The 27,527-nt window shown below is 40.6% G+C and overlaps 3 protein-coding genes across 3 annotated transcripts in view; 2 read left to right on the top strand and 1 right to left on the bottom strand.

Moving 5' to 3' along the window:
* celsr3 (cadherin, EGF LAG seven-pass G-type receptor 3) overlaps window positions 1-6,135 on the top strand; it is a 192,147-nt gene extending 186,012 nt beyond the window's left edge. Inside the window, exon 36 of the mRNA XM_074681031.1 lies at window positions 969-6,135. Coding sequence (XP_074537132.1) covers window positions 969-996 — 28 coding nt within the window. The 3' untranslated portion in view covers window positions 997-6,135. The remainder of the gene's footprint in view (window positions 1-968) is intronic.
* Window positions 6,136-10,998: 4,863 nt separating this feature from the next.
* On the bottom strand, window positions 10,999-27,103 carry fsbp (fibrinogen silencer binding protein). Its single transcript, XM_074681035.1, has 4 exons — window positions 26,829-27,103; window positions 26,018-26,046; window positions 25,712-25,880; window positions 10,999-11,850 (listed from the first exon to the last, which is right to left on the bottom strand). Exons 1-4 carry the CDS (start codon window positions 27,031-27,033, stop codon window positions 11,489-11,491), a joined length of 765 nt encoding a protein of 254 aa, XP_074537136.1. The 5' UTR covers window positions 27,034-27,103; the 3' UTR covers window positions 10,999-11,488.
* slc26a6.1 (solute carrier family 26 member 6, tandem duplicate 1) overlaps window positions 11,790-27,527 on the top strand; it is a 60,354-nt gene continuing 44,616 nt past the window's right edge. The window contains exon 1 of the mRNA XM_074681033.1: window positions 11,790-11,869. The gene's annotated coding sequence lies outside the window, so the exon portion shown is untranslated. The remainder of the gene's footprint in view (window positions 11,870-27,527) is intronic.

Genomic DNA, 27,527 nt, shown 5'->3' with positions numbered 1-27,527 from the left:
GACTCAATGTGCAATGTGTCATTTCTGCTTCTTCTTTTACTGTATCCATAGCAACAACAGCAACAACAACAACAACAGTAACAACAGTACAGTGGTGTGTCTGTATTTAAAGTACCAAAACCCTTTGCAAACACTACATGTGTAGAACAAGGGTTATTGGTGTTTACATGGCCATGCGCAACCTGGTTATTTCTAATATTCCAAATATGAATGGGTTAATGACTGCATATAAATGTAGCCAGTTATTAAGAGTTGAGGTTCACCAGTTTACGGGGTCACACTTTACACTGAAACACTGGCAACTGCCAATATTCTAAATCCAGTTTTTATTTTGAATAATTAATGCAAAAGCTGGTTTTGGGCTAAGGTTATGGAATTTGTTTAACATCTACATCATCACCCTCACACCTGACCAACCATTTTTTTTCCAAAATGTCTTTACATTTATACGTGTGTGTGTGTATATATATATATATATATATATATATATATATATATATATATATATATATATATATATATATATATATATATATATATATATATATATATATATATATATATATATATATATATATATATATATATATATATATATACACATATATATAAATATGTATATATATATATATATATATATATATATATATATATATATATATATATATATATATATATATATATATATATATAGAGAGAGAGAGAGAGAGAGAGAGAGAGAGAGAGAGAAAGAGAGAGAGAGAGAGACATATATACATATATATATATATATATATCCCAAAATGTAACAAGTTGTTACATTTGGGGAAATAGTTATTGCATTTTTTATTACATATTGAGCCGACAATTCAGGCTCTTGCATGCCTGTTTGAAGTAATTCTCGTTCTTTGTTAAAATCGTCTTACATGAGTTAAGTCACCGTCCTCTGAGATGTTTCTCATGATTCATTTTCTTCTCCTTCTCCTCAGAGCCAACAGAAGTGAAGGACAGTCTTGATGACAGCCCTCACATCCCTTTATTCATTATGACAGTCTTTTGAACACCAGGGACAAGTTCAAAGGTCACATTTGACCTTGAACGGCGGGGACACCCTGGGCTATCAGAGGACAAAAGACAGACTGAGGGAGTGGGGATGCAGATTTGGACTGATGCTACGACACAGCAAGCGTCCACAGAGGAGCAGAGGGATGCTTGTTGGCTGTTTGGACTTCATCAGTGAAGTTTTAGGCGGGCTGCCTTCAGCGATGACATTTCTTTGGACAATAAGTCTCCAACCTCGACTACCTACACCGATTTAAGGACAAACCACGACTCCTCAAACACAAAGTCAGCTTGATCCAGACAAGTAGAAAAAAAGAAAAGTCTGTAAATAACATTTTTTATACATTTTGTATCTTTTTCATTGGAGATGAAGAAGAAATCTCTTGTGATCTTTGTTTTTTTAATGATTGTGTCCGTGTGAGGTTGTGAGTGAGGTTGGTGCGAGTGAAGTCTTGTTTGTTGCTGAGGGAGAGATTTCCCCGACTTAGAAGAGAAAAAAAAAATCCCTCAAATCCCTCCCCCCTCCTGTGTCCCTCAGAAACTTCCCCCTCACACCCATCAGTGTTGTGTATCGTGACAGGGGTCCGGCAATAGTATCTGATGAGATTACTGAAACCACACCACATGGTTGAAGGGAGAATATCAAAGAAGGAAGAAGTGATTGTAAATAGAGGAAGAAAATATTTTAAGAGAAGAGATTTGATGGAACGGGATGATTGTGCAGAAAAAGATGGCCAACATTTAGCTGAAACATGAAGGTTTAGAGTCCAGCTAGAGAATCTCTGAGTATCCGCTCTGTCTGGAGAACGTGCTGTTTCGTGATGCGCTGTATATGAATGTGACCTTGTCATCTATCTGTGTATCTCTGTGCCTCTGATCCAGACCATATCAGTGGACTTATATTTCAAACCACCTTTAAAGTTCAGGTGGCAGATATCTGTCTGCCTCTCCGTATGAGGCCGTATCATGTGACAGCGGTTTAAAGGCCCTCGGGGTATCGAGCACTTTGATGCATCGAGACCTGATCTGCCTCAAATGATTCGACAGGAGCAGCTGAATCTCTGCGGCAGCGTCCAGGAGACTCGTCCATAAAAGCATCTAATGCAGAAAATCTGTGCAAATCTACGCAGCTAAAGAGACGGCTGCTCAAATCAGGACAGTTCATTAATGTTTGGAGGTTCCTGCAGAAAAGATGTAGTTCACTTTTTTTTTTTCCAACTGTGCTATGAGAACAACTGATGACTGTGTTATTTGGCAACTGTATTGTCAATGACATGGGGAGAGCAGATTGGATGAATTCTTTGATTTAAGAATTTGAAGCAGACTTAAGCTTCAAAGCAAGTGTAACGTACCCAGGTCATCCTTTCCTTTTTTTTTCTATCAGTAGTTCAAAGTCAACTGAAAGATGGTTATCAGCATGATAAGTTAACCCAGGACCTCTACAAGGCCCTGTTTACACGACAGCGTTTGACCCCAAAAATGCAAAAAAAATGCAGTGAAAAATCTTTGTTTACACGGAAATGCTGTAGTATGCCTGCCAGAGCTGTAGTTGGGGATAGACTGAATGCTCAGAAGTGGTGCAACAGATTCACATTTTGTTGAAAGGCAGTGACTGGCTGTTTTCCAAACTGTCTACTACACCAGCAGTCCTACTATATTAGCTGAAATTCAGTATGTAGTAGGCAGTATGCAAAAACTTGCAAAATCTGCAGTATGTCAAAAATCTCCCAGATGTCCTACTGATCCAGGAAAGTTTCTTAGTATACAACAGACCGGTCTGCCGGGCATTCTTTTTCCCACAATGCATGCCACTAGCCCTATTTGTCTACGCAGATGGCAGGTTTTGGTGAATTACCACCATCTACTGGAATGAGTTGGCATTACAGCTAAAATACAACAACACTAACGTAAGACGGTCTGTGAGATAGAATTGAAGTGATGCAAAAGAAACACAAGTAAGTCTTGTTACTTCTAGTCTTAAGGAGGTGTTTAACTCTATAGACTCGTCAAAGTAAAGCACTGATTCTCTTTTTAAACCATAAATTAAAATACATTTAATAAATGATAGAACTGTTGGTGTAAGTTTAAAAATCAAATATGATGATTCTGCTGTGAAAACACTAACAGGTAAGATCCACCATAGTTTGTTTTGTACATTTATTATAAAGGCAAAAAAATCATGAGCTGTAGTGTAACTTCTAGAAACTGAAAACCAAAGTAGTAAATTACAAAAGGCTACAGACTACATGCAGAATCAGCGGGCGGCATACAGTGCCTACTACATACTACATTCACACGTAGGCTGTATCAAGCGGTTTGGAAAACAGCCATAAATTCAGCAGGTTGAGCACAACATGGTAGTCTGCCATTGTTACCATTGCTGTTGTCTGGTAGACTCATGGAAATTTAAGTTGCCACACTCAGAGTGTAATATGCAAGCAGGGTGTGGCAGCATTTCCACTCCTGCTCTGGTTAATGGTGGCTGGCGGCCACAGCATTTCAGAAAAATTCCACTCTAGTGGTCATTTCCCAAAATTTCCATTTTAGTTTGGCTAAGACGCAGTTTCTGTGTAAACGAGAGGCCAAAACACAACAATACCTTTGTGTTTCATCCTAAAATTATTGTCCTTTAAACAGTCCTTTAGTGTGTTTACCCAGTAGGGCGTTGCTCTATCAACAATTTAGCCGTCAGGAGATCAAAATCAGCACAGCTACAGCTACTAAACAGGAAGAACAAGTGACATATCACTGATTGTGCAAATTAAGGCTTATGATATCACTTTGCATTGTGAGAGCATATGAATTCTTAAAGGAGTTTTTGTATTACAGTTTCAGACTGTTTCTCTCAGCTGCAGTAAATACGTTAATATCTTAAACAGGTTCAAGGCTCCAGAGCTTTGATCAGTTTGTGCTGATGATATTAGTGAGTATCTGACATTAATATGCTTCACACAGTCATACAGTGAAAGTTTATAACTTGTGTCTCTCCCTCCTCTCCTCTCAGTATCAGCTCAGAGAACTCTCATTAACAGAAGGGATTGGTGAGTTTGCAGAGTTTCTCACAGATTGGACTCTTGTCCTGAAGGAGTCAGGATCGTGATCAGCCTCAGTACAACTCGGAGTTTCTCCTGAAGTTACCTTGTTAACAACAACTCTGTCTTCATAGTGCAGACCTGTGGAGAACACATCAGCTGCAGCTCCTCCCAGCCTCACATCAGCCCCACACCAGTTTTTACTCGCTTGCCCTGAACACTTTTCCTGGAGAATTACTCCAGTAAACCTTTCCCTTAAAGGAAATTTTCCAAAAAAGAAAAAAAGAAGCACTTGAGTCCTGACGTAGCTTTCAGCCTGACACTGATGATGTGGTTCACACCCGAACACATCAAGATTTCTTTGTTGTCGTTTGAACAAAGAAGGGGTTCCTTGAAGCGTCGCCTCTGCTGCAACAGTTTGCTGAGGAGACGTCAGGATGTCAGGGGTGTCAGCGCTAAAAGCCTCTAAGTGGTTTGGAGATGCATTTCTTTCCATCAGCACCTGCTCCTCCTGCACAGCTGTCGGAGCGAGTGCTGAGTGCTGGCAGTCAGGTAACAACACAGGCATTAGAAAGCAATGGAGACGATCTCCATCAGATCCAAAATGGATTAAGAGGTTTCTGTAAGGAGAGAGGAGTAGTGGGTCGTGAAAACTGAGGGCGAGGTGAATTTTGGGTTTTTTGAAAGTGTTCTTCGTGTTTTTGTGGAAAGATTTTGGTGATTCTTAACAATAAGACAACACTGATGCATTCATCTATCCGTTACCTATTTACCTTGACTCCTCTGGTGTTGTGTGGAGCTGAAATACGCTGGACAGGTCTCTCGTCTATCACAGAGCTACATGCAGAGGAAAAACAGAAAAGCTAAATAAAGCACAGTGATGGGAGTAAAATAAATCCTGAGGTAAAATAATAATAGTGATAATGATGGGAAAAGGTTGGGAGAAGTACAAATTAGGTCAGAAAGTATGATTGTGCGTCGTTCATATCTGCAGGGAGGACGGTGTAGACGTTAGTCATCACTGAGAGCAAAGAACAAAAACAGAGAATCATGGGAAAACACACACACACATACACACACCCAAACCTTTCTTCTTTTGACCGCTGCTCTGTCATCCTGGGACATGATGTGACAAGTAAACCTTTTCATGACAGTAGTGTTGCCAAAAATAGGCTCCTGCAGGGGAAACCATCCTGTGATTTTCAGAGTAAAAGTCCTAGCACACCTTTAAAAAAAAAAAAAAAAACTTAGATTCCTTCTTTTTTTTTTTCATCTGGCTGCTCCATTTAATTTTTCTTTCTTCCACAGATTTGTTTATCTGACACTGACAGTACCTTGAACTTGTACAGACATGAGATTTATTTTACTTATGGATTATTTATTGACACTGTGTTGATCATTCACGTTTTGTATGAGAGGCTGTTGAAGATGTGTGCAAGTTTTTTTCTGTCCAAATGTCTTTTTTTTTTACATGTAATCTCAAAAGTCACAGATGGAGGACATTAAAAAAAAATTAGGGTCAAAAATCTTAATTACACCTTGTTTAGCTGTCTGATCCTTCTACTTTGAATTATAAGTGTTCACATTGGTTCATTTATCCCCTGATTGAGGTCAAATCTAGGAGGGAAGAGAAGTATCCATCTTCAAACATGAAGTCATTAAATAAATCAAAATTAAAAGTTGAATATTGGCTCTAAACTGTGCAGATATGTCCTGAGGAAAGTTCTTCTACATGTTGGGACTAACAGTAGCTCCACCAGGGAGCAGAGTCAAAGAGACAAAGACCGTTGAAGCTAAAATGCTCTGATGTGACAGAAACAAAAGGATGAAGGCCAAAACGTGACAGAAGATAAAATACAGAGTGAAAGAGAGTCAGAGAGGAGGAGGAGAAGTAGGGATGGGAGTTGTCTTTGTTTGATTTGTGTGTTCATTATGGGATGCTTTCTATCCCGCTGTCGGTAAGGGACAGCGGCATGGAAACAGCTGTTCCCCTGTTACCACGGAAACAAGAGAAATGTTGGACATTAAAAAAATGACTTATTCCTACACGTCTGTTTGTATTCATTCTGTGTGTGTGTGTGTGTGTGTGTGTGTGTGTGTGTGTGTGTGACAGAACAAGGTTTGCTGTTTCATATTCATGAGGACAGATATTTCCAGGTGTGAAGAAGCGAGCAGAGGAAACCGTCTGACAGGGGGACATGTTTTTCTGCAGAGCTCTCTCTGTGTGACTCGTCATGAATCTGAGAGATTTCTGTCACTTTCAGAGAAGTCAGAGATGTTCAGCTGACACCTTGATTCCCAGGAAAAAGAAAAAAGAAAAAGAGCGCTCCCAGCTAGGAGCAGCCAGCTGAGGCTCAGTAGGATGAGGTGTAAAAAACAAAATATTGGATTTAAACCAAGAAAAGCTTCAAAACCACTGATTAATGTCCCACTTAAGTTTCTCAGTTACCATGTAATCACAGGCGCTGCAGCACTGAAAGACACATGAAGGAACAATTTATCTTTCTTTTTATTTTTTTTTCCAAGGAGTTAGATGAGAGGATCTGTACTGGGTCCAAGTCCACCAAATTATTTAGTTGCATTTGATTTAGGGCTCAGATGGCCTAGTGGTTTAGGCTGTGCTCCATGAAGTTCACCCTGGCAGGCACAGGTGGCCCAGGTTCAGATCCAGCCTGTGGCCTCTTTTCCGCATGTCACCCCTCACTCTTGTCCTGTTTCCTGCTCTAGCCACTGTCCTCTCTACTATTCAATTAAATACATAAATAGGGATGGGTACCTTTCACATTTGAAACAATATGGTACTGATGCCCGGTACCTGGCAATTGGTACCGGTACTCAACAGTACCAATTTTTTTCAATATGTAATCTTGCAATGCTGTGTTCATGTCCAGCTTGGAAAATCACCTACTCTTCCACTCACTCACAGTCACAAGGATGCATTTAGGTACCTAAACATGGTACCTTTTGATTTTACATGAATCGTTACCCGGTACTTTTGACAGAATTTGTTTGGTGCCTATAAAAGTACCTAATTCAGTACCCATCCCTAGATATAAAAGCCTCCCTAAAGAAAAAATAATAATAAATGTCATCACAAAGTCTTCTTTTTTTTGCTCTATTTGTGGATGCAGCCCCTGCATCATACTTATACTCATCAGGTTGTAAACCATGAAGGCTTTGTTTTAACAGAAAAAACTAATGAGGTATTCTCCCAGCCTCAGTGAGGTGCTGTTTGCTGCAAACTGAGCTAATGGACATATTCATAAGCTGAAAGAAAAATAAAGTGCTTTGAACTAAAGGCAATTCAATGCATCAGAGTAAAAAACAACTTGTACGATTACAAGTAACATGCAACTCATACAACCCCACTTCAAAATACACTGAAATAACCCTTTAACAAGCTGGTTATGCATGTTTCACTTTTTTATCTGAAAGTTTAAAGAGGTTAATCTGAGGGATTAAGTTTGATTTACAGGAGAGAATTTAACCACCACTTTTTCTTCAGTTCTTAAGCAGCTAATCCAAATCAAGGCAATCTCTGGTCGAATAATGGAGGGGTTTATTTGTTTATCAACAATGCCGGATGCGCGCACAATTTGGGTGCAGAAGCACTGGAGTATAATGGTTTGTCAACTGATATGGAGGAGTTAACCACCAAAAAACAAAATAGCATCACTGCTGCGAATGGTAAACAGCTCCCAGGTTTGTGAAATAGCAGTGAGTGGACAGAAGAGGACAGCAAGTGGTCAGATATTAAGTTGACAGACTGTTTTAGTGGAGAAATCCGGCGTAATTACACACCCACAGACGTCGCTGGTGTTTCAGTGTAAAGTGTGACCCTGTTAACTGTTGACTCTCGGCCGTTGATCACTACTGTCGGCTGAAAGTCACCACCATGGTCGCTATTAACTCCAAAACACCAGTTGCCCTGACGGTCCAAACTTGATACATGTTGCCTCTGTTGTATAGTATCATTTCTAAAAACTGACCACACAAAAACCGTACATTTTGATGCTGATAACAGGGTGAATTTAAAGTTTAAAGACCCTAACTCGTCTGAATGAATAGAGCTAAACGTTGCTTCTGTGGTCAAGATGCGCGCGCATCTTCAGGATGACGTAGACTGATAACCCCTCTACATTGGCACTGATAATCTCATTTAAAGATATGGATTTTGAGCAGGAAGGGATATATCTAGAAGGTAGGCTTTTTTAAATTAGCTTCGTATTTCCCCACAACCCCTTTAAAATAGTGAAAACAGTTTGAAAAGTTTAGCAGCTGAGCAATAATGAGGTAGCAGCAATATCTGAGATTGAAGACGTGATTTAAATACACCGCCTTGTCGTTAGACAAACGCTGTGACTGGTTGAGAGGAGTAAGTTCGAACATCAGCCTGTCAGCTGATCACAGCTGGGCGTATGACATGAACTTACGTTAACGCCATTTACTGAGTTTACACAGAGCATATTTACATTGTGATTACTGATTATTGTGAATTATCTTTTATATTTAATTCAAATGAGCTTCATTTACTCTATAAGCATGCTTAATAATTACCAGGGCCAGGCATCATGTTTTCAGCTCTAGGATCTTAAAGTCATTGTTTGATAGAGTAACAGGGCGCCAGTTGTCCAGGTTATCCCCGTTTAGCCCAGGTGTCACATATTTTTTAACACGTACCTATTGTGCTGTGCAGCTCCAACTCCTCCCCTGCAGAGGGCGCTAGTAAATCAATTGCTGGCTATGCAGGTGTGGGTCTTATTGGCCATTTTGAACAGGATTGCTGCTCCCTGATTGGATGAAATCTGACATTCTGGCTTTAATGTCAGTCACTGCAGATTGCTCTGCCCCTATTTTGCAACCCTAATCTGTTTTGTTTCTTTCTTTTTCCTGATTGCAGTACTTATAAACCCAGGTAAGGCATTTGTCATGATTTTAAAGTTGTGTTTTCAGAAGGGAAAGGTTAGACTTTATCTAGACTGAATTTTTGAATTTTTTTTACTTAAACCTGAGGCTTCTTAGACTGCTACTTTCTTTGATTTGACAGGTTTGCTAGCTTTCCTTGAGCAGAACAGAGTGGAGAGCATATGCCATGTTATGTCCAGGTGTCCTCTGGGCTGGACTTAAGCACCTGAAGAAGGTTCAGTGTTGAACACGACATTTAGACCATTTATTAACTTAAACAAGTTGATATACAGTCCATGTGTTTCTGTGTAGAGTCTGGAGTGGCTTTTTTACCATACACTGTGCTTTAAGTTGTGAACTTGTGGTTTGATAGTTATTGTCGAAATGAAATATCAGGAAGACAAAACCCTTTCAGCAGTTTGATGTAGAGGAGCTTGTTGTGACCTCAGCTTCAGCTCACACACTGGGTTTTATTATTTTGAAATACATCTGTTTTGGCTGTAGCTCTCAGATGCCATGCCCTGTACTTTGACCCATGTAGATCATGTTCCCTTCACCGTCTCCACCAAGAGACCAAGATTTTTCATCTCCAACTCAGTACAAATGCAGTTTATTGACAAGGCCAAAAAGCATACACACTTGTGTTTACAAGCACCACAAAAGAAGCTGTGCTCATAAAACCATAGGATATTCCATTTAGGGAGATCATTAATATTATTTGAGTAGTGCCGTCAAACAATTGAAATATTGAATCAGATTAATCTCAGCGTTGCTGTGGATAATACTCATGTTTCATTCAGCATGAGCAAACAGGCTCAAGAAAGGAGGAAACACTTTTTTAATTCCCCTGCGTGTTATTTAAACACCTTTAACAGTTCATGTTAACAAACAAAAAACTTTTTTCTTCTTGATGGAGTCTTGTACAATGCATCTTGAGAGGCATCTTGCTAAACCTTTGTAAAGACCGTGTCCTTGACAATGTTAATGAGTCTGTAGTTTGTTGCAATCCAATTTGCAAATGTGTCATTTTGTTCGAGGTGGACTTACTGAAGCCCCAAACAGAAAAGAAAACCCCTTTCTGTGCAGTTTGAATCATACTGTATCAGTTGACTATACTTTTTTTTTTTTTTTTTGTAATCGATTCTACTTGAACAAACTGCCCAAAATGTGTTCCCACAGACATTCAGGGATTTTGAGTCATTCTGTGTTAGAACTTTTAATGAGATTGATCATGATGATGGGATTCATCTGATAAATGCTTCAATTTTGACAGCCCTTCTTTAAAGTGATACTCCGGGATGGAACAAGTTGGGTCCTATCACAAGGTTTAGGGCAGAAATTACCCCTACAGCAGTGTTTTTGTGCAGCAGAAGCCCAGGGCGCTCGCACCAAACACCCCCTCCCTGCTCCTCTGCCGGTTTCCTCTGCACTCAGACGGGGCCATATCTTACTTGACCAAAATCACAAATACACGGACTCCCACCAAAAAAATCTGCTATCGGTCTGCATTCACGCTTTATTTAGAGAATTTTCAGCGCGTTACTGTCACACAAAAACACCACTAAATAAGGCTCTAGCTCGAGAGAGCTCGAGTCTCTTCATCCTGGCAGACTACCTGCGTTTGTTTATATCTGGACTGCAGTGCATGTGGACTGATACACTAGGCGGTGAGCGCCTCGTAGCCAGCTGTGGCTCTGCAGCGGAGGTAGTGCCGTTTCACAGCATGATGAGAACTAGAGCCTTATTTAGCGGTGTTTTTGTGTGAAAGTAACGCGCTGAAAATTCTCTAAATAAAGCGTGAATGCAGACCCATATCAGATTTTTTAGCTAGGAGTCCGTGTATTTGTGATTTTGGTCAAGTAAAATATGGCCCCGTCTGAGTGCAGAGGAAACCGGCAGAGGAGCAGGAAGGGGGTGTTTGGTGCGAGCGCCCTGGACTTCTGCTGCACAAAAACACTGCTGTAGAGGTAATTTCTGCCCTAAACCTTATGATAGGACCCAACTTGTTCCATCCCGGAGTTTCACTTTAAGTCTTTGTTCAGTATATGAGAAAGCATAATACCCCCTCTTTAAGCTACCTCACAGAGTTTATTGGCTGTTAGTTTACAAGATTTGCTCCGTATGTACTTATAGGTGTTCAGTGTGACTCATTTTAACTGTCTCATTTAAACACTTTGGTTTACTTAGTCTGTATTTGAAAGTAACTTCCACAGAAAAGATTGTAGAGTTATAGGGATGTCGCTCTTGTAACAAAACAACGACACTCAGAGGAGATACTTTAGTATTCAGCAGCTGAAGGGCTCTTATTTCTGCTTCACAGAGCTGTTATTTCATCTCCATGCTTAGAACGACTGCAGTCTACTTCAGAAGAACCAAGGAGCCTCATGCAGAAGGTGGGTTTTCTTTTCCTCTCTGTGAGAATCTTTCTTTTAAATTACAAAACACTGTATAAAAATAGTGACACTTCATGACACTGAGACAAACAAACAATCATAAAAACTATGAACAGTTCATCCTGTGGGGTCTGGTGTTTTCTCGTCTTCATCGCTGCTGCTGGAGGAAGATGGCGGCACGTCCTGGCCCATCCTCCTCAGCTTAGCTTTATAGTAAGCCTTCTTCATCCTGAACGCTTTCTCCTTCTGCCGGACGGCTCTCCTCTTCTCCTTCACCAGCTCCTGCTCCCATGCCAGCACCTTCATCCTATTCTCCCATTCCAGGATCTTCATCTGCTGCTGCTGCTCCAGAGCGTCTGTCCTCTGCTGGTACTCCAGTCTGGACAGGTCGATGGAGTCCTGCTGAGCCGGGTGGTGGCCTGATTCCTCCGTCTCGCTGACTGGAGGGTGGAGACGCTGGCTGATGAGCCTGGATGTGCCTACATAGAGTCATAAAAGGTCAGTGAAAGGAACAGCAAGGCAAGTTTATTTGTCGAGCACAATTCATTCACAAGGTGCTTTACAGCTAAAATAAAATAAAATAAAATCAAGATAGGCAAAATAAAATCATTGCATAAAATCACATTATAAAACATTAAAAATGATTAATTAAATTAAAAGAGGAGAGTGCAGATAAAATACTTTCAGTTGTTGTATGACACGAGCAGCAGAACTGTTTTCAGCCGTGATGTGAACATTGTCAGAGTTGAGGCCTGTCTCACATCCAGATTTTGGGGGCATAAAACTGGACTGCAGTTTCACCGTGTTTAGTCCTGACTCTGGGCACCAGCAGGAGACCTCTCTCTGAGGTTCTCAGAGATCGAGTTGGTTCATATGGTTCAGCATGTCAGAGATGTACTTTGGTGCTAAACCGTGACGAGACTTGCTGTTTTAAAGTCTATTCTCTGAGCCACAGGAAGCCAGTGCAGAAACCTGAGCACTGGACTTATATGGTCGTATTTCCTGGTTCTGGTCAGGACCCGAGCAGCAGCGTTCTGGATGTACTGCAGCTGTCTTACAGCTCGTTTTGAGAGTCCAGTGAGCAGGCCGTTACAGTAGTCTAACCCGCATGGATCAGTCTCTCAAAAGCCGTGTTTCCACCAAGCAGTCCGGTTTGGTTCAGTATGGCACAGTTTGGTACCGTTAAGCCTGATCCTGTTTGCGTTTCCACAGCAAAATGTGCCCTCTCATGGTAGGTGGCGTGTACATCGGATGCCGAAAGCTGCAGCTGTTAAACAATAGAGTGACGCCATAGCAGCACGACACAGTTTAGCCCGCTAATAAATCCATTGAAGAAGAGAAACGCGACAGTAAACAAAAAGCATAGATGGAAGACATCCAGCATTTCATCCTCTCTGTGATTGGCATGTAGCTCTTTGATACAAAGTGCAATCGAGCTTTGTCACAGAAGTCTGTGTGCCACCAGGAGAAATAAAACCGCTGTCACGGGGTAAGTGACTATTCTTTTGACAAATCAAAGGTCTGCAGTGTTGTAGCTCCACCTTCCGAGAGTGGATTGGTTTTAGTCTGGTACCCAAAAAGTGGGACGGCTCGTCTCCGTTCTTTAGGGATCTGTCCTGGGATAAGTCAGTGGAAATGCCACAAAATAAGCGCTGTACCGAGACAAACCAAACCGGTCTGCTTGGTGGAAACGCAGCTGAAGTCAGGCTTAGATACTATTCCTTTAATCCTAGCAATGTTTTTAAGATGGTAAAAAGCCACTGATGTTATTGATTTGATTTTGAGGTCTGAATATCTCCAATATCACCCCTAGATTTCTAACCTGGTTACTCACATTTAGAGAGAGAGTCTGAAGATGACTGATAACCCTTTCTCTGTGTTTCTGTGGGCCTCAAACAATGGTTTCAGTTTCATCTGAGTTCAGCTGGAGGAAATTGTTCTGCATCCACACACTGACCTGTTTGATGCAGTGACAGAGTGAATCTACAGGCCCATGTTCACCTGCTGTCATATATATATATATATATGTATGTGTATATATATATATATATATATATATATATATATATATATATATATATATATGTATGTGTATATATATATGTATGTATATATATATATATATATATATATATATATATATATATATATATATATATATATATATATATATATATATATATATATATATATATATATATAACAGAGCTCTGCCTGTTCAGACCCAAGTTTGATTTCACTGCAGACACTGGTTTTTAAGTTTTAGCTCTCGCTGTCTGTAAACATGTTCGGCCTCTCTTCATTTTTAGCGACAGTTGGTAAGGGGATCAAGTCTTTTCTGGGACTTTCTCCAACACCTCAGTATTGGATGAAATTCTTATCTCGGCATGAGTTAGACGATCTTGACCTGCCTCCTGAGGTGTTAGACACTTTGTCAAAAGAGGGTTACTTTTTTGCGATCGCGTGTAAGCACTGCAGAGCCTCGTATTGTGTAAACAGAGACACGGAGCAGGCAGGCACCTCTATGTGCAGATGTGTTCCGAAAAAAAGACAGTCCAGAAGCCGTCATAATTTAATCAAATTCAATGACAAGAGCGTAAATCCCGTCCGTCCTAAATCCAAATCTTTTAGCCCCAGGGCCACAGCAAACGACTCAGCTTCGGTTTCCAAAGAGAAACCAGAGAGAAGGATCACTCTGTGGGTTTCATGGGGTCTTAGGAAAGGTTTGTTGTTAAGTGTATTTTTGGGGCTTTTGATTTCCTCGGCCATGTGTGTCAGTGGCTTTGTCTCTCATTTTGTCATACAGCAGTCTAGTTAATGTAGGAGTAGAGTAGACTTGTTGACAGTACTAGATGTGTTTTATTGAGCCCAGAACAAAAGTGTAGATCTGCTGTTTAAGACCATAGTTTAAGACCAGCTCTGAAGCAGGGGTCACTCCTGTTAAGCAGATCCATCATAGCTTGCCCATTTTTTTAACAGTTGGAATTTTGTAGCTTCTTTACCTTTTTCAGGCAGGGTTTACTCTGGGTGCTCCAGTTTCTCCCAAACAACGTTTGTTGTAAGAAAAAAAAAACTGAAAAAGGTAAATACGTGGATGCTGTGTCTTAGTGTGATTCAGCACAGTAACCTAAAAATATGTCATAACTTTAGACCATCATTTCCTCTTTTAAAGTTCACCTTAGCCATCTTTTTTTTTTTTATTATTCAATTTATTTCGAACATGAGGTCAAAGTGAAATTTCTGTCAAAGACAGAAACAAATACAAACAAACAGACATTTTCTAATCACATATTCGAAAAAGAGTGGGATGAAGTATAAACTTATTAATTCCCACCCCTTTACTTTAAAGCTAGTCATTCTTTTTGGTACACAGGCTGTTGACTATAAGTGTTTGTATGTCTGCTTTTGTCCACGTGACCTGAGGTCTGTTTCACAAAGCAGTTTTAATAAACTCTGAGTCTAGTTCTGAACTGTGGGTTGATCTACTTTGAGACAGAAAACTCAGAGTTTTTTGGTTTCTGAACAGCTGATTTGAGTCAGTTAAATCAACTCAGAGTAGTTTCACCTGGAGTTAATCCTGTGCAGCCCAACCATAAAAAGTCATCATCAATGGAGCCCAGATTCAATGATACACCATGTGAAACAGAGAGGAAAAGGGACTCATTTTTCACACCAATTGAACTAAAAATTCTAATGTGCTCATATGAAGAGTTTGAGCATTTTTTGAGCAGTTTTGAGAGAAGAAAAAAACAACACAGCTGCAGCCGCAAGAGAGGGAGAGACAGCATGGGAGAACATTGCTGCTCAGGTCAATGTGTTAGTATAAATGTAATCCTTTGCAATCTCAATAACAGAACAGTGACAATCTGTTTGAATTAAATGATTTAAACTAATTAATATGTGCATAGTAATTAGTTTAATTTATTTAATTTAGATGGGATCCTATGTAGCTGAAGCGCACTTGGCAGCAGCTAAGAAGAGAATATAAAAACATTGTTCAAGCAGGTAAAATCTCAGCATAATCTCATGGGGGGTACCTCAATTTTTAACTTGCTTTACGGTGAAAAGTAAATATTAAGTGGCTGTTTGACTGTGCAGTGGTTTTATCCCAGAAATAATGCTGCTTTCACACACACATAAATGGCTTTCTCATCAATATCATGTTCTGTTAAATAACTAAGCTCAATTACACTTACACAGACTTGTACTGAGCCAAACATAGATAAGCCGCATTTCCACCAAGCAGACCGGTTCGGTTCGTCTCGGTACGGCGCGCTTTTTGCAGCATTTCCACTGAGTAATCCCAGGCAAGGTTTTAATAGTTGTGGATTTGTCATTATAGTTTAGTTTAGTTAGTTTCAACATTTTTTTACCATTACAGTTTAGTTTTAATTAGTTTAAGAGCAGGCATTCTAGTTTTGATTTAGTTTTGATTTTTGCTACAAGGCTTAGTTTTAGTTTAGTTTCAGTTTAGTTTGAGTTTTTTCATACCTTATTAATCAGGTGCAGGATTCAAAAAGGTCAGAGTAAATATTTTGTCATATTGTCACAACTGCTCAGTCAGTGCTGATACTGAACTGTTGGCTGCTGCCTTAAACACATGAAAATAATAAAAACTAAATGTAAAAAATATAAACATAAATTATATAAAATAATGTTAACATAAATTACATAAAGATGATAAAAACATAAATTATATAAACAGTATAATATGAGCTTTAATAATTAGAAACTTGGACTCTGTAACAATAAAGTCAAACTAACATGATATTTAACTATTACAGATGCTCTAATTCGTTGCTCCACTACGTTTTGTCGCAGCACAGCGCACAGCCAGTTAGTGCAGTAAACAAGCACGTCCCAGTACGTCGCTATGATGGTGCTATACAGCACTGACAACTGGCGAAAACTGTTGTAAAATTGGTTGGGAAAATGTGTTGGATTGATTTAAGTCCTACAGGCTATTTTGTCAAAAACTATAACTAAGGACTTTTTGTCTTTAATTTTGGTTAATTACAGTTAGTTTTGTGTACACAAGATACAGTTTTAGTTTACTGATCGTTTTTGTTTTCTTTTCTAGTTTTTATTAGTTTGCATTAACTGAAATGTATTTTAAATTTTAGCTTTTGTTTTTAGTTTCGTTTTAGTTAACTATTATAACCTTGATCCCAGGACAGATCCCTAAAATCTGAGACGAGCCAACACACTTTTTGGGACCCTTTCGTATGGGTGTCAGACTGAACCGATCCACTCTCGGAAGGTGGAGCAACACACTGCAGACCATTGATTGGTCTAAAAGAATCGTCACTTACACCGACAGGGGCTGCATTTCTCCTGGCTGCACACAGTCTTCTCTGAAACAAGGCTTGATTTCACTTTGTATCAAAGAGCTACATGCCAATCACAGAGAGGATGAAATGCTGCATGTCTTCCATCCGTGCTCTTTGTTTAATGTGTCGCATTTTTCTTCTTCGTTGGATTTATTAGCGGGGTACGCTGCTACGGCGTCACGCTGTTGTTTAAAAGCTGAGGCTTCTGGCATCCGGCTTATGCGCCGCCCACCACGAGAGTTTGCTTCCACAGTTTGCTGTGGAAATGCAAACAGGATCAGGCTTAACTGTACCAAACCGTGCCACACTGTACTGAACCGACCCGGACTGCTTGGTGGAAACGCAGCTAAAGGGGAAACCACAAAGACTGGTAAAAGCTGTTTCATGGTGAGGCGCACTTTTCTGCCTGCTCTGCGTACAGTAGCCTTACTTGAATTCTCAGCTTCTGAGAAACACAGTGCAACACATCCTATCTGCCGAGTGAGCGCATGACTGCGAGTAGTAATGTTGCAAATATAAGGACAGATTAAGTTGTGTATTTAAATGATTGACTGAGACGTGAACCTGTACCACTCGAGAAGGTAACTTTCTGAAATTGCAAGTACATGCACGGTCTGATGATCAACTCCTGACTTTTCTGCGCAGTAATGCTACACCTTCATCCACAGGATCGTTGACAAAAGGATGTCAGTGAAAAAGGTCGGTAGCACACACTGTGCCTGATGAACTACTGACTCTGACTTCTTAAATTATTTTTTTAATGACAGACGGCTAAACAAGTCAAAGTCAAAACTCGCTGCAGACTGAATGAATGAGGGAATGAAATGGCGTGTGGCTCTGAAAGAGGGTGGAGACAGAGAAAAACTCCAAGTTCATGGAGAAAAACTTGCTCCCGACCAGGTTAGATCCAGAGACTCAGTTGCCAGAGTAACAGACACAGAGTTTTAGTAACACCTCTTTGTGAAACAGGCTTAAGTTTCTGCTCTTTCTCAGGTTTGATTAACCTCCCTTTCTGAAACCAAAGACCCAGACTTTCCCTTATTTTAGAGTTAATAGGCTGAGTTTTCATTGAACCTGCCTTGTGAAACAGACTCCTGCTGTGTCAACTTTGGGCACACATTACCTTGGCATTGTCTACGGACTCTTTTTCCAGTTTCTAGCCCTGGGGTAATAAAAAAAGCCAAAAAAAAACCAACAAAAAACTCATTTTGTTTTATTTTAACTGATGGTCCTGGTGGTGATATGTGTGTGTCAGTGTGAGTTTGTGCGTATGTGTGCGTGTGTTTGCTCCTTCCCCTGAGGCTGCTGATGGAGGTGGAGGATTGGGGCTGCAAGCTTCAAAAGGCTGGCGGGAGCATCAGTCAGGATTGACCTGATCTGCTGTGACCTGCGTGAAGCTGGTAGTGATGGGAGTTCTAGCTCTTTTTATTGCTTAAATTAATTTATTACCAACAATTATGTAAAATTGTATGCAAAATTAATTGTTAACATGAAAAAATGCATTTTGTTTTGTTTTTTAGATTTGTATACCATCCCCTTATTTTCTCACTCTACATGGTGCTAAAACATAATTATAAAAAGCCAAAACAAATGTGTAACTATTTACAATTCAACTTTTAGCTTTTTTCTGCTAAACAATTTAAGTGAAACAAGACAGAATCAGTGGCTCGATAAGAGATTTTAATCTTGCAGACTGTATATTAAGGTCTGTATTTTATTACTCTAGCTTATTGTTTATCTTATTCTGTCATTCTTACCGAAAAAAAAATGAATTAGCTCCAATAATGTGTGGCTTTAAAAAAAAAAAAAAAACAGGAGCCCCCCCCCCAAAAAAAAAGAAAAAAAAAATTGGCTCCCAATCGGGAGCTTTGAAGCAACTTTCCCCTTGAAGAGCCGGCTTGGTCACAACCAACACATCACTAGAAGATAGCCCACACCCCACACAAATTTTGTGAGAATATTCTGTTTTGTTTGTGCTTTCTTTGGGGTGTTTTGTGCTGTATAAAATGTTGTTAAAGTTATTAACACTTAAATTTCTGGACATTATGTCATCCAGCCCCCCCATTTGCTCCAAACGGACCCAGAATAGTACTGTTCAGTTGTGTTGGTTTGCGCCGTAAAAATGTCTTAGTGGTTTCTTGGATACTCCACACTGTGTTTTCTGGAGATGACGTCACAGCTGGAAATGCTTTCCATTTGTTTTGGCTGCAGTCAAACAAAGTTTGTCTCCTGCAAGTAAAAAAAAACGCTACAACAGTGTAACATGTTTACATGAAATTTGTCCTGCAACAGTGGTTTTCCAGGTGCTCAGAGAATAACTAAAGCATAGGAACATACATGGCTAAATTAGGTAAAAAACAACAATAGTGATTTGTTTGACAGCAGCCAAAACATATGAAGAGCACCAGCATGAGCCACTTTTAGCTGTGACATCATCTGCAGAAAATAAAGTCTGTAGTATCCAAACTGTAGCAGCACAAATGGCAATGTTTCTGGCACAAATTAGCACAAACGAATGGCACTATTTCGGGTTAGGTGAACTCTGGATGACCTATATAATAATACGTAACAACTTAAAAACTGTAGCAGCACAAACAACAGTTTTTACAGCATAAATTAGCACAAATGAAGCACAAACAAAACAGACTGTTTTCCTGAAATTTTGGGTGTGGTGGGGGACAAGGTTATAATAGTTTGGGATTTGTCATTATAGTTTAGTTTTAGTTAGTTTTGAAATTTTATTTTCCGTTACAGTTTAGTTTTAATTAGTTTTAGAGCGGGCATTCTAGTTTTTATTTAGTTTTGATTTTTGCAACAAGGCTTAGTTTTAGTTTAGTTTTAGTTTTTTCAAACCTTACTAACCAGGTGCAGGATTCAAAAAGGTCAGAGTAAATATTTTGTGATACTGTTTATTTTCAACAATATTCAACATAGTGCTCACTGATCAGTCAATGCTGATACTGAACTGTTGGATGCTGCCTTAAACACATGAAAATAATATAAACTTAGTATAAAAAATATGAGCATAAATTATATAAAATAATGTTGACATAAATTACATAAAAATAATATTAACATAAATTATTTTCAAAAAAAGGTTTTATTAGTTTGAGTTAACTGCAATGTATTTTAAATTTTAGTTTTTGTTTTTAGTTTCGTTTTAGTTAACTATTATAACCTTGGTGGGGGGCAGCTTCACACAGGTTCTGCTGTTACCTGTCGCCAAAACCTTGGTCTGTGCTCCGCATTAGATTGTGACATTTCACTGAAGTTGGTGTGGGTAGAATTTAGAGTTTGTGTTTGTTAAAAATGCAGCTGGCTCTGAGATCTCTTGTTTATTTTATAGAGTTCTTTTTGTTTTGATATTGTTAGTTTTGGCTCTGTTTCAGATTCAATTTAGATCCTTTATCTGTTGCTAAGTTCAGGAAATCCTTTGTTTGTAAATTTATCGTATTATTATTTTATTGAACACTTTTTTAATATCTTAACATCTGGTTTATGATACCTCTTTTCATTCCTTTAAGAGCCACTGGACTTTACAGTCTATACGCGTGAATTGCTTGTACGACAAGCAACAGCGACAACCAACTGCATTCCAGCCTCCTTCAGCTAATGCTAGCGTTCAGTTATCCAAAATAAAATGCCTGCAATATATAGAAATAGAGAAAAAACAAACCAACAACAGATAACTAACATTTTTTATGTCATTGCAACAGTATGTTAAAAAATTTGGCCTATGAAAATGAATGAGAAATGATCCGTCATCATTCAAACCACGCTGTAGAGAGTGACACAGGAGTGGATTTTCACTCTTGTCCCATCGCACTCCTACAGGAAAAAAATCCCACCCCGTCCCAATACTGGACCAGAGTAAGAGTAGAGGAGGGGGTGTGTGCATGTACATAAACAACTGGTGTACTGACACAGTGACTGTGGACAGCCACTGCTCCGCAGGACTGGAATATGTGACTGTTAAATGCAGGCTCATCTACCTTCCTGGCGGTGTTCGTGACTGTTGTTTGCATCCCACCTGATGCTAACGCTAGCGTGGCTAACGGACTAGGACTGCTTTGAAAAGACTGAGTGGGACATTTTTGAACACCCAGACCTGGAAGTGTTCACAGACAGTGTTCTGTGTTACATCAAAAACTGCACAGACAACGTCACAGTGGATAAGACCATCCGGGTGTTCCCAAACAGGAAGCCCTGGGTGACACAGAAGGTCCAGCAGCTGCTTAAAGACAGAAACACTGCCTTTAGGGCTGGTGGCAGTGCTCTTTACAGTGCAGCCAGAGCCAACCTGAAGAGGGGCATCAGAGAGGCCAGGAGAGACTATAGGAGGAGGATGGAGGACCACCTGGAGAGCAACAACAGCAGATAGGTGTGGTGGGGGTCCAGACATCACCAACTATTCTGTTGCTAGGCGCTGCCCAAGTAGCTGCCTGTTGCAGCAGCTCTCTCGTCTTTGTCCGTTTCTTGTAATTTTTTTCGTCTCTTTTCTTAATCTTTGTATTTGGAGTGGATCATCACCTTGTATGGTCATGGACACCAAACTTTTTGTGGCTTCGGCGATTTTTTTACTACGTTTCTCCTGTGTTTGTCTGGAGATCCTACATGTAACCATGGCTGCATTGTTTACATGCGAAATTAGCTGTTAGCAGCCCGAGCATGTCAATGCTAACTAGTGTAGGGCTTGATGATTTCCCTCGAGCTGAGGAGGAGGAGGTGAGGACAACGTGCTGGTTCTCGGATGTGAGCTGGGAGGTGACGACGTGGACCTGTCCTTCCATCCATCGTTGTTGGGAACATGGGATCTAGCTCCGGGGGATGGACGAGCTAGCTGTGCTAACCCAGCGGCATCGTGCTGTTCACAGACGTGGCTGACGCAGCTGACATCGGACGCCGGCGCCACATTGGAGGAGCTTCGCCTGCTGTGAGCAGACAGGATCCAGGAGACAGAGACTGAACAGACTGCTGGGGAGGCTCAGTCCTGGACCCTGTGGAGGTGGAGACTGGCTGGGCTGGAGAGTGGTGGACGAGTGGTGGACGGGATGTCGTCATCTAATTTCTTATGGACATTTTTGCACTTTCTATACTCTTTCTCACTTTTGTTTTCTTGAATGCTGCTGTGACTCCTGAATTTCCCCTCGGGGATAAATAAAGTATTTTCTATTTCTATTTCTATTTCTAACTACATGGCCAACACTGGAGCTGCTGAGGGAGGATCCTCACTAGGGGAGGTGAACAGCTTCTTTGCCTGCTTCCAGACAGGATCTCAGGAGGCAGCTACACCACACCCTGCAGTCCAGAGCAGCTCCAGCCTCACACTGGAGGAGCACGACGTGAGGCGCACGCTGCGGCCGGTCAGCCTGACCATCGTCCCCCTACTCAAGAAGCAACACATCTCCAGCCTCAACGACTACCGGCCAGTAGCTCTCACTCCAGTGGTGATGAAGTGCTTTGAGAAACTGGTACGGGGTCACATCACCTCACTCGACCCCACCGATTCGCCAACAGGTCAAACAGATCAACAGAGGACGCTGTAGCCACAGCTCTCCACGTGTCACTGTCCCACCTGGAGCAGCAGGGGACCCTACACGGGGATGTTCTTTGTGGACTACAGCTCTACGTTCAACACTATCCTTCCTCTCAAACTGGTGGGTAAACTGGGAGACCTTGGACTTCCACACTCCATCTGTGTGTGGATCTACAGCTTCCTGTCGGCAGAGGGTGAGGGTAGGAGACCACACATTCAGGTTCGTCAGCCTCAGCATCGACTCCCCCCAGGGCTGCGTTCTGAGCCCTCTGCTCTACACCCTCTACACATCTGACTGCACCTCTGCTCACCCCAGTAACACAATCATCAAGTTTGCCGATGACACCACAGTAGTGGGGCTCATCTCTGGGGGAGAGGGTTCTGTATACTGGGCTGAGGTGGAGCAGCTTACTGGGTGGTGCAGTGATAACAACCTGCTCCTCAACACAGCTAAGACCAAGGAGCAGAGGACTAAAACAGACATTCCACCGCTACACATCAACAGGGAATGTGTGGAGAGGGTAGAAGACTTGTTCTTTCCGGGAGTCCACTTAGAGAAGGACCTGACCTGGACTTGAACACCTCTGAGCTACTGAAGAAGGCCCAGCAGAGACTGCACTTCCTTAGGGTGTTCAGGAAGAACAACATCCCGCAGAGACTGCTTATGTCTTTCTACAGGTGCACCATTCAGAGCATCCTGGTGTACTGTCTGTGTGTTTGGTACACCAGCTGCACAGTGGCTCAGAGGACATCACTGCAAAGGATCATCAACACGGACAAAATCATCACCCACTGCCCTCTCCTCACACTGGAAGAACTGCACCATTCCCACTGCCTCTGAAAGGAGGGAAAAATAACCCAGGACCCCTCTCACCCTGGACACCACATGTTTAATCTGTTACCGTCAGGCAGGCAGTACAGGTCAATCACTACTAGGACAAAGACAGACAGTTTCTACCCAACAGCAGTAAGGGACCTGAACAAAGACTAAAATCACTACCTCATTTGTCGTCACATAAATACAATATAACAAATATCTCTATGCAGTGGTGGACTGGGAATGAAAAACAGCCCTGCACTGCAAAAACTGAAATCTTATCAAGTGTTTTTTGTCTTGTTTTCAGTAGAAAATTCCTTTTAAGACTCAATATGAGCCACATTCACCTCATCAGTTCAGAAAAATATCATGTTTCAAGTTATTTAAAGACAAAAATGAGGTCTGAATTTCTTGTTACAGGTAAAAAAAAATCTGCCAATGGGACAAGAAAAAAGTTACTTGTATTAAGACATTATTCTAGTCTCAAAGGAAATTTTCAAGCAATTTTTACTTGTTCCATTGGCAGATTTTTTTTACTGGTTACAAGCGATTCAAACCTTATTTTTGTACTCTGATAACTTGAAACAAGATTGGCAAGTTGAAAGTGGCTCATATTGAGTAGAACAAGACAATTTTTACTTAAAATAAGACAAAAACACTTGATAAGATTTCAGTTTTTTGCAGCGTGGACTTTAACTCGACCTAGCCTATAACAACGGGACGGCCCACCTATAACCTCTGTTCAGACCCTAAGCTGAATGTCTTGTGACATCATCACCAGCTGTGTGGTTTTCACAAACTTTGACTTTGAATGTAAACAAGCAGGAGAATAATGAGACTGCACCATTTTAACATTTAGTGTACTAGGTGGATGACACCATCACCTGTGTGATGAGCAGGACAAAGGTGCAGGGACTGTCTGGTTTCCATGGTGACAGATCATTGCCCATTCAATTTTATAGACCAATTCTTGGTTTTTAACATTGAATTTTTAAGAAGTAAGAGGGTTAGAAATTTGAGTATTAAAAGCTCAATTCTCCGGAACATTCTGAACATTGTGCAGTTTGATAGGGAAAATCTTTTGTTGTAGTGGCATGCCAAAAAACATACGGGAGAGTGAGAATAATACAGTAGGATAACAATATGTTGAATAGCTGAGCAAACTCAGCATTTCAACATAATTAGCGGCCAGTGGGCCACATGTGGCCAGTAAGCAACCCTTGAATGACCCCAAAGCAGCTGCCAAGTGATTGAGATATAGATGCAGTGAGAAAAACATCTTTTACTAACACCGACGTGTTCTTACAAAAATTGCAACATTATTCCAAATATTGACTTCAACACCTATCGTGACCTAGCAACTAACCCGATGCATTGTGTCATTGGGCAGGTGAGTTTGAAAAGTTATCATTAGCCGTCCTGCACAAGTGAAAATAGCATTTCTCTTTCTACCCTAAAACAAAAAATCATCAAAGATAATCATCAGTTCACCCCATTATGGACTGGAAAGTATTGATTTATTTATTTAATTTAAAATCAAACCAATGTGTTTGCACTGCAATGACTGCATTGCAGTGCTGAAAGATTATAATGTCCGAAGACGCACACTGAAAAACCTGTCTAGTTTCAGACAAAGTTTCCTGAGGGATCTCATCAGGCTGCCACTAAAATTTAGAATTTGATTGTTTTTTTTTTTTACAACGAGAGCTGTACCACAGTACAGCAGACTTGCATAGCTCAGGAGAGGACCACAGAAGCTTAACTTTGCTGCCAAAATTGTGCGGCCCAGCTCGCATCCTTAGTCTGGAAATCAGGCCCGGCTGAATTTTTAATTGAAAAGCCCTGGGTTAGAGAGTAAAGGGGCTCAGCATTTCAACATCCAGCACATGCTTCGGAAATGCAGGCCCCTCCTCTCATTCCCCTGTAGTTCCTCACAGAGGTTCATCAAGTCTCATGTCCTGAAATTAACAAGTGAGGCACATGTTTCACAAGATTTCATAATTTCATTAAAAAACTTCTCTTTGAAGAACGTGTGCTCGAAACTAAATCATTTATTCATTTCAAAACAGCTCTATAAACACAAGCGAAGGCCTCCAGAGCTGCCGCAGATGCACTTTGTAATTTACAGCAACTGAACCAGAAGCCATCTGACATCATGACCAGAGATGGCGTTGCATCACCTGCACACGTACAGATGTTTCTAATAACATAAATCTGTCTTTATCATAGTAAACTGAACTACAGGAGCTTATCCAGCACCATAAAATAAGTCATCCTTATTCTCTGGATTGGATTGGTCATAAAATAAATGGGTGTGATGAATAAATGTAAGTATTTTCATCACCACATTCTGTCTTTTAGGACTGAATATTTTAGATTTTAGAATAAATTTGCTCTGGGAGTTTGCTGTAATGTTTATATAATAACACTATTTTATTCAACACTTCTATAATTGCCCTTTGGTCAAATGTTCAAGAGCTGTTTACATGGCAACTTAATTAAGAGTGCATTCTTTACTGCTTTTTTATGTTAAGGGCATAAAAGTGTTCTCATAAACATTTAAAGGTAAACATTTGAGTGTGATAGTGGAAAGTTCACTTGTTAAATGTTTAGTAAACAGATCCTGTGTCAAGTTGCAGAGCTTTATCTGTAAGTACCTGGTACTGTGAAGTAGGCAGCATGAAATGCCACATCCTGCAGCTCTGCATTGTGGCAGGAGGAGTTTGGAGCTGGGCTGTGGTGCAGATCTGACCAGTCACCGCTTGGTATCCTGTCCAAGGAGTCACGTTGGACACACACAGCCACTTGCTCCTTACTGTCTTCAGTCTGGGAGGGGAAAAAAAAGAAAATTAAGATCTCTTACTAATGTCTCAAACATGAGCTGCTGCAGGATCAGCTTTTTGTTATTCATTGCTTAGGTTTGAATTATATTTTGCACTAAAAGATTGTATCTGCAAAAGTACCTGCTTTGTCGTGCCATTTGTCTGACCAGCTGCATCGATTGTCACCATATTCCCAGTTTACATGAAAAAAGACAGGAGACAGACAGGGAGGGACAGCAGGTGAATGTGTTGCAGGAAAATAAGCAGAGAGCGCCTCCCTCTGGTGGTAGTAGGCGCAGCAGGTCCCAATTCACACAAAACACCACATGACAACACAAACATTTCTACTCTAGTATAGAAGGTATGACTTCTGAATACTATCTCATGATAATCTTGACTTGTTTTAGACTTATTTTAACTATTCCCAATTTAGGGTAGGCTATGTTGTGGACAGAAATCCAAAACTTTACGCTTTCAGCAGTCAACTCTAAAATATGATCAATGGGTGCTGGAAGTCGTAATGAAACGTGTTGATTGCATCTTTGTTAGTGACAGAGCTGCTGCTCATGTCCACTGCAGCCACTTTCTTCTTCATCTTTAAGACCAGGCTTTTGTGTCCTATGTACACGCTGAATGGTACTTACTAAAACAACATACCAATCCCCCTTATTTGTGTATTATTTTTCAGCTCTTGGAAGCGCTGGTATTAAATAAATAGACTGCAAGAACTGAGATCGGAGGACAAGCTGTTTGACGATAATGCACAACCCACCAACACGTTTAGACAGTTGTTGTTGTTGCCATACGCACACGCCCACCACACTGAGCAACTGACAACGACACACATTTTAAAATATTTTTAATAACAGCATTAGATTATATCCATCTTTACATATAAACTTGTACTTCCGGATAGTACGGGCATGCTTCTTAAAAATAAAGGCTAAGCTACCTTGCACCAGTTTGCGAACCGCTGCTTTATGGCCAGCTCCCCCTGCGTGGCTAGTGAGAGCAGCCTCGCCCATGGTCTGAAGTTTGATAGATTTACAACAGGCCCTACATCGGGCAAAGTGTATGTCTTGGAGGTCCTTCAACAGCCAGTCCTTATAAATCCCCTTCGAGAGCCAGGAGTCTTGGAATTTACATTTCCCGGGCATCGTTAGCTGTGAAGTTAGCTGGACCGCTACCCAACAGCCAGACGCAACCTCTTACCTTTAACAGCCTTTTGATGCATTCAATGTGCATTCGGAAAATTAAAAGGCATGATATGTAAAATGGGACCGCAGGGCGTAACGACAGAAGAAGGAATTTTATTTGAAGCATAACTACCGAGGAACTAGGAACTATCTATTTAGTGGCATTATTACACAGTAATATACACGGTAATCTATAATTATGTCTCATTAGATCACGAATTACCGTGTAACTGAGAGTGCATAGGGAAAAGAAGCAGCAACTACAGAAAAAGCTTGTAAAAAAAAACAATAGTTGGTTTTGTTATAAGGTGTCCCGAAAAACCTCTGTAATGATAGGAAAACAGAATAACGTATAATCTTTTATTTTTAAATAATCTACTCAACTCTTGTTTTTTCCCATTCGAGCTGAAGGCAACATAACCCGACCACAGTCGTTCATGTGTCTTACATTATCC

The sequence above is a fragment of the Halichoeres trimaculatus genome, unplaced genomic scaffold, assembly GCF_033239565.1.
Source record: "Halichoeres trimaculatus isolate MK-OKI-2021-1 unplaced genomic scaffold, fHalTri1.1 fHalTri1_scaffold_11, whole genome shotgun sequence".
NCBI lineage: Eukaryota > Metazoa > Chordata > Actinopteri > Labriformes > Labridae > Halichoeres > Halichoeres trimaculatus.
The sequence above is the reverse complement of the archived record's forward strand: the minus strand, read 5'-3'. Positions and strand labels throughout refer to the sequence as shown.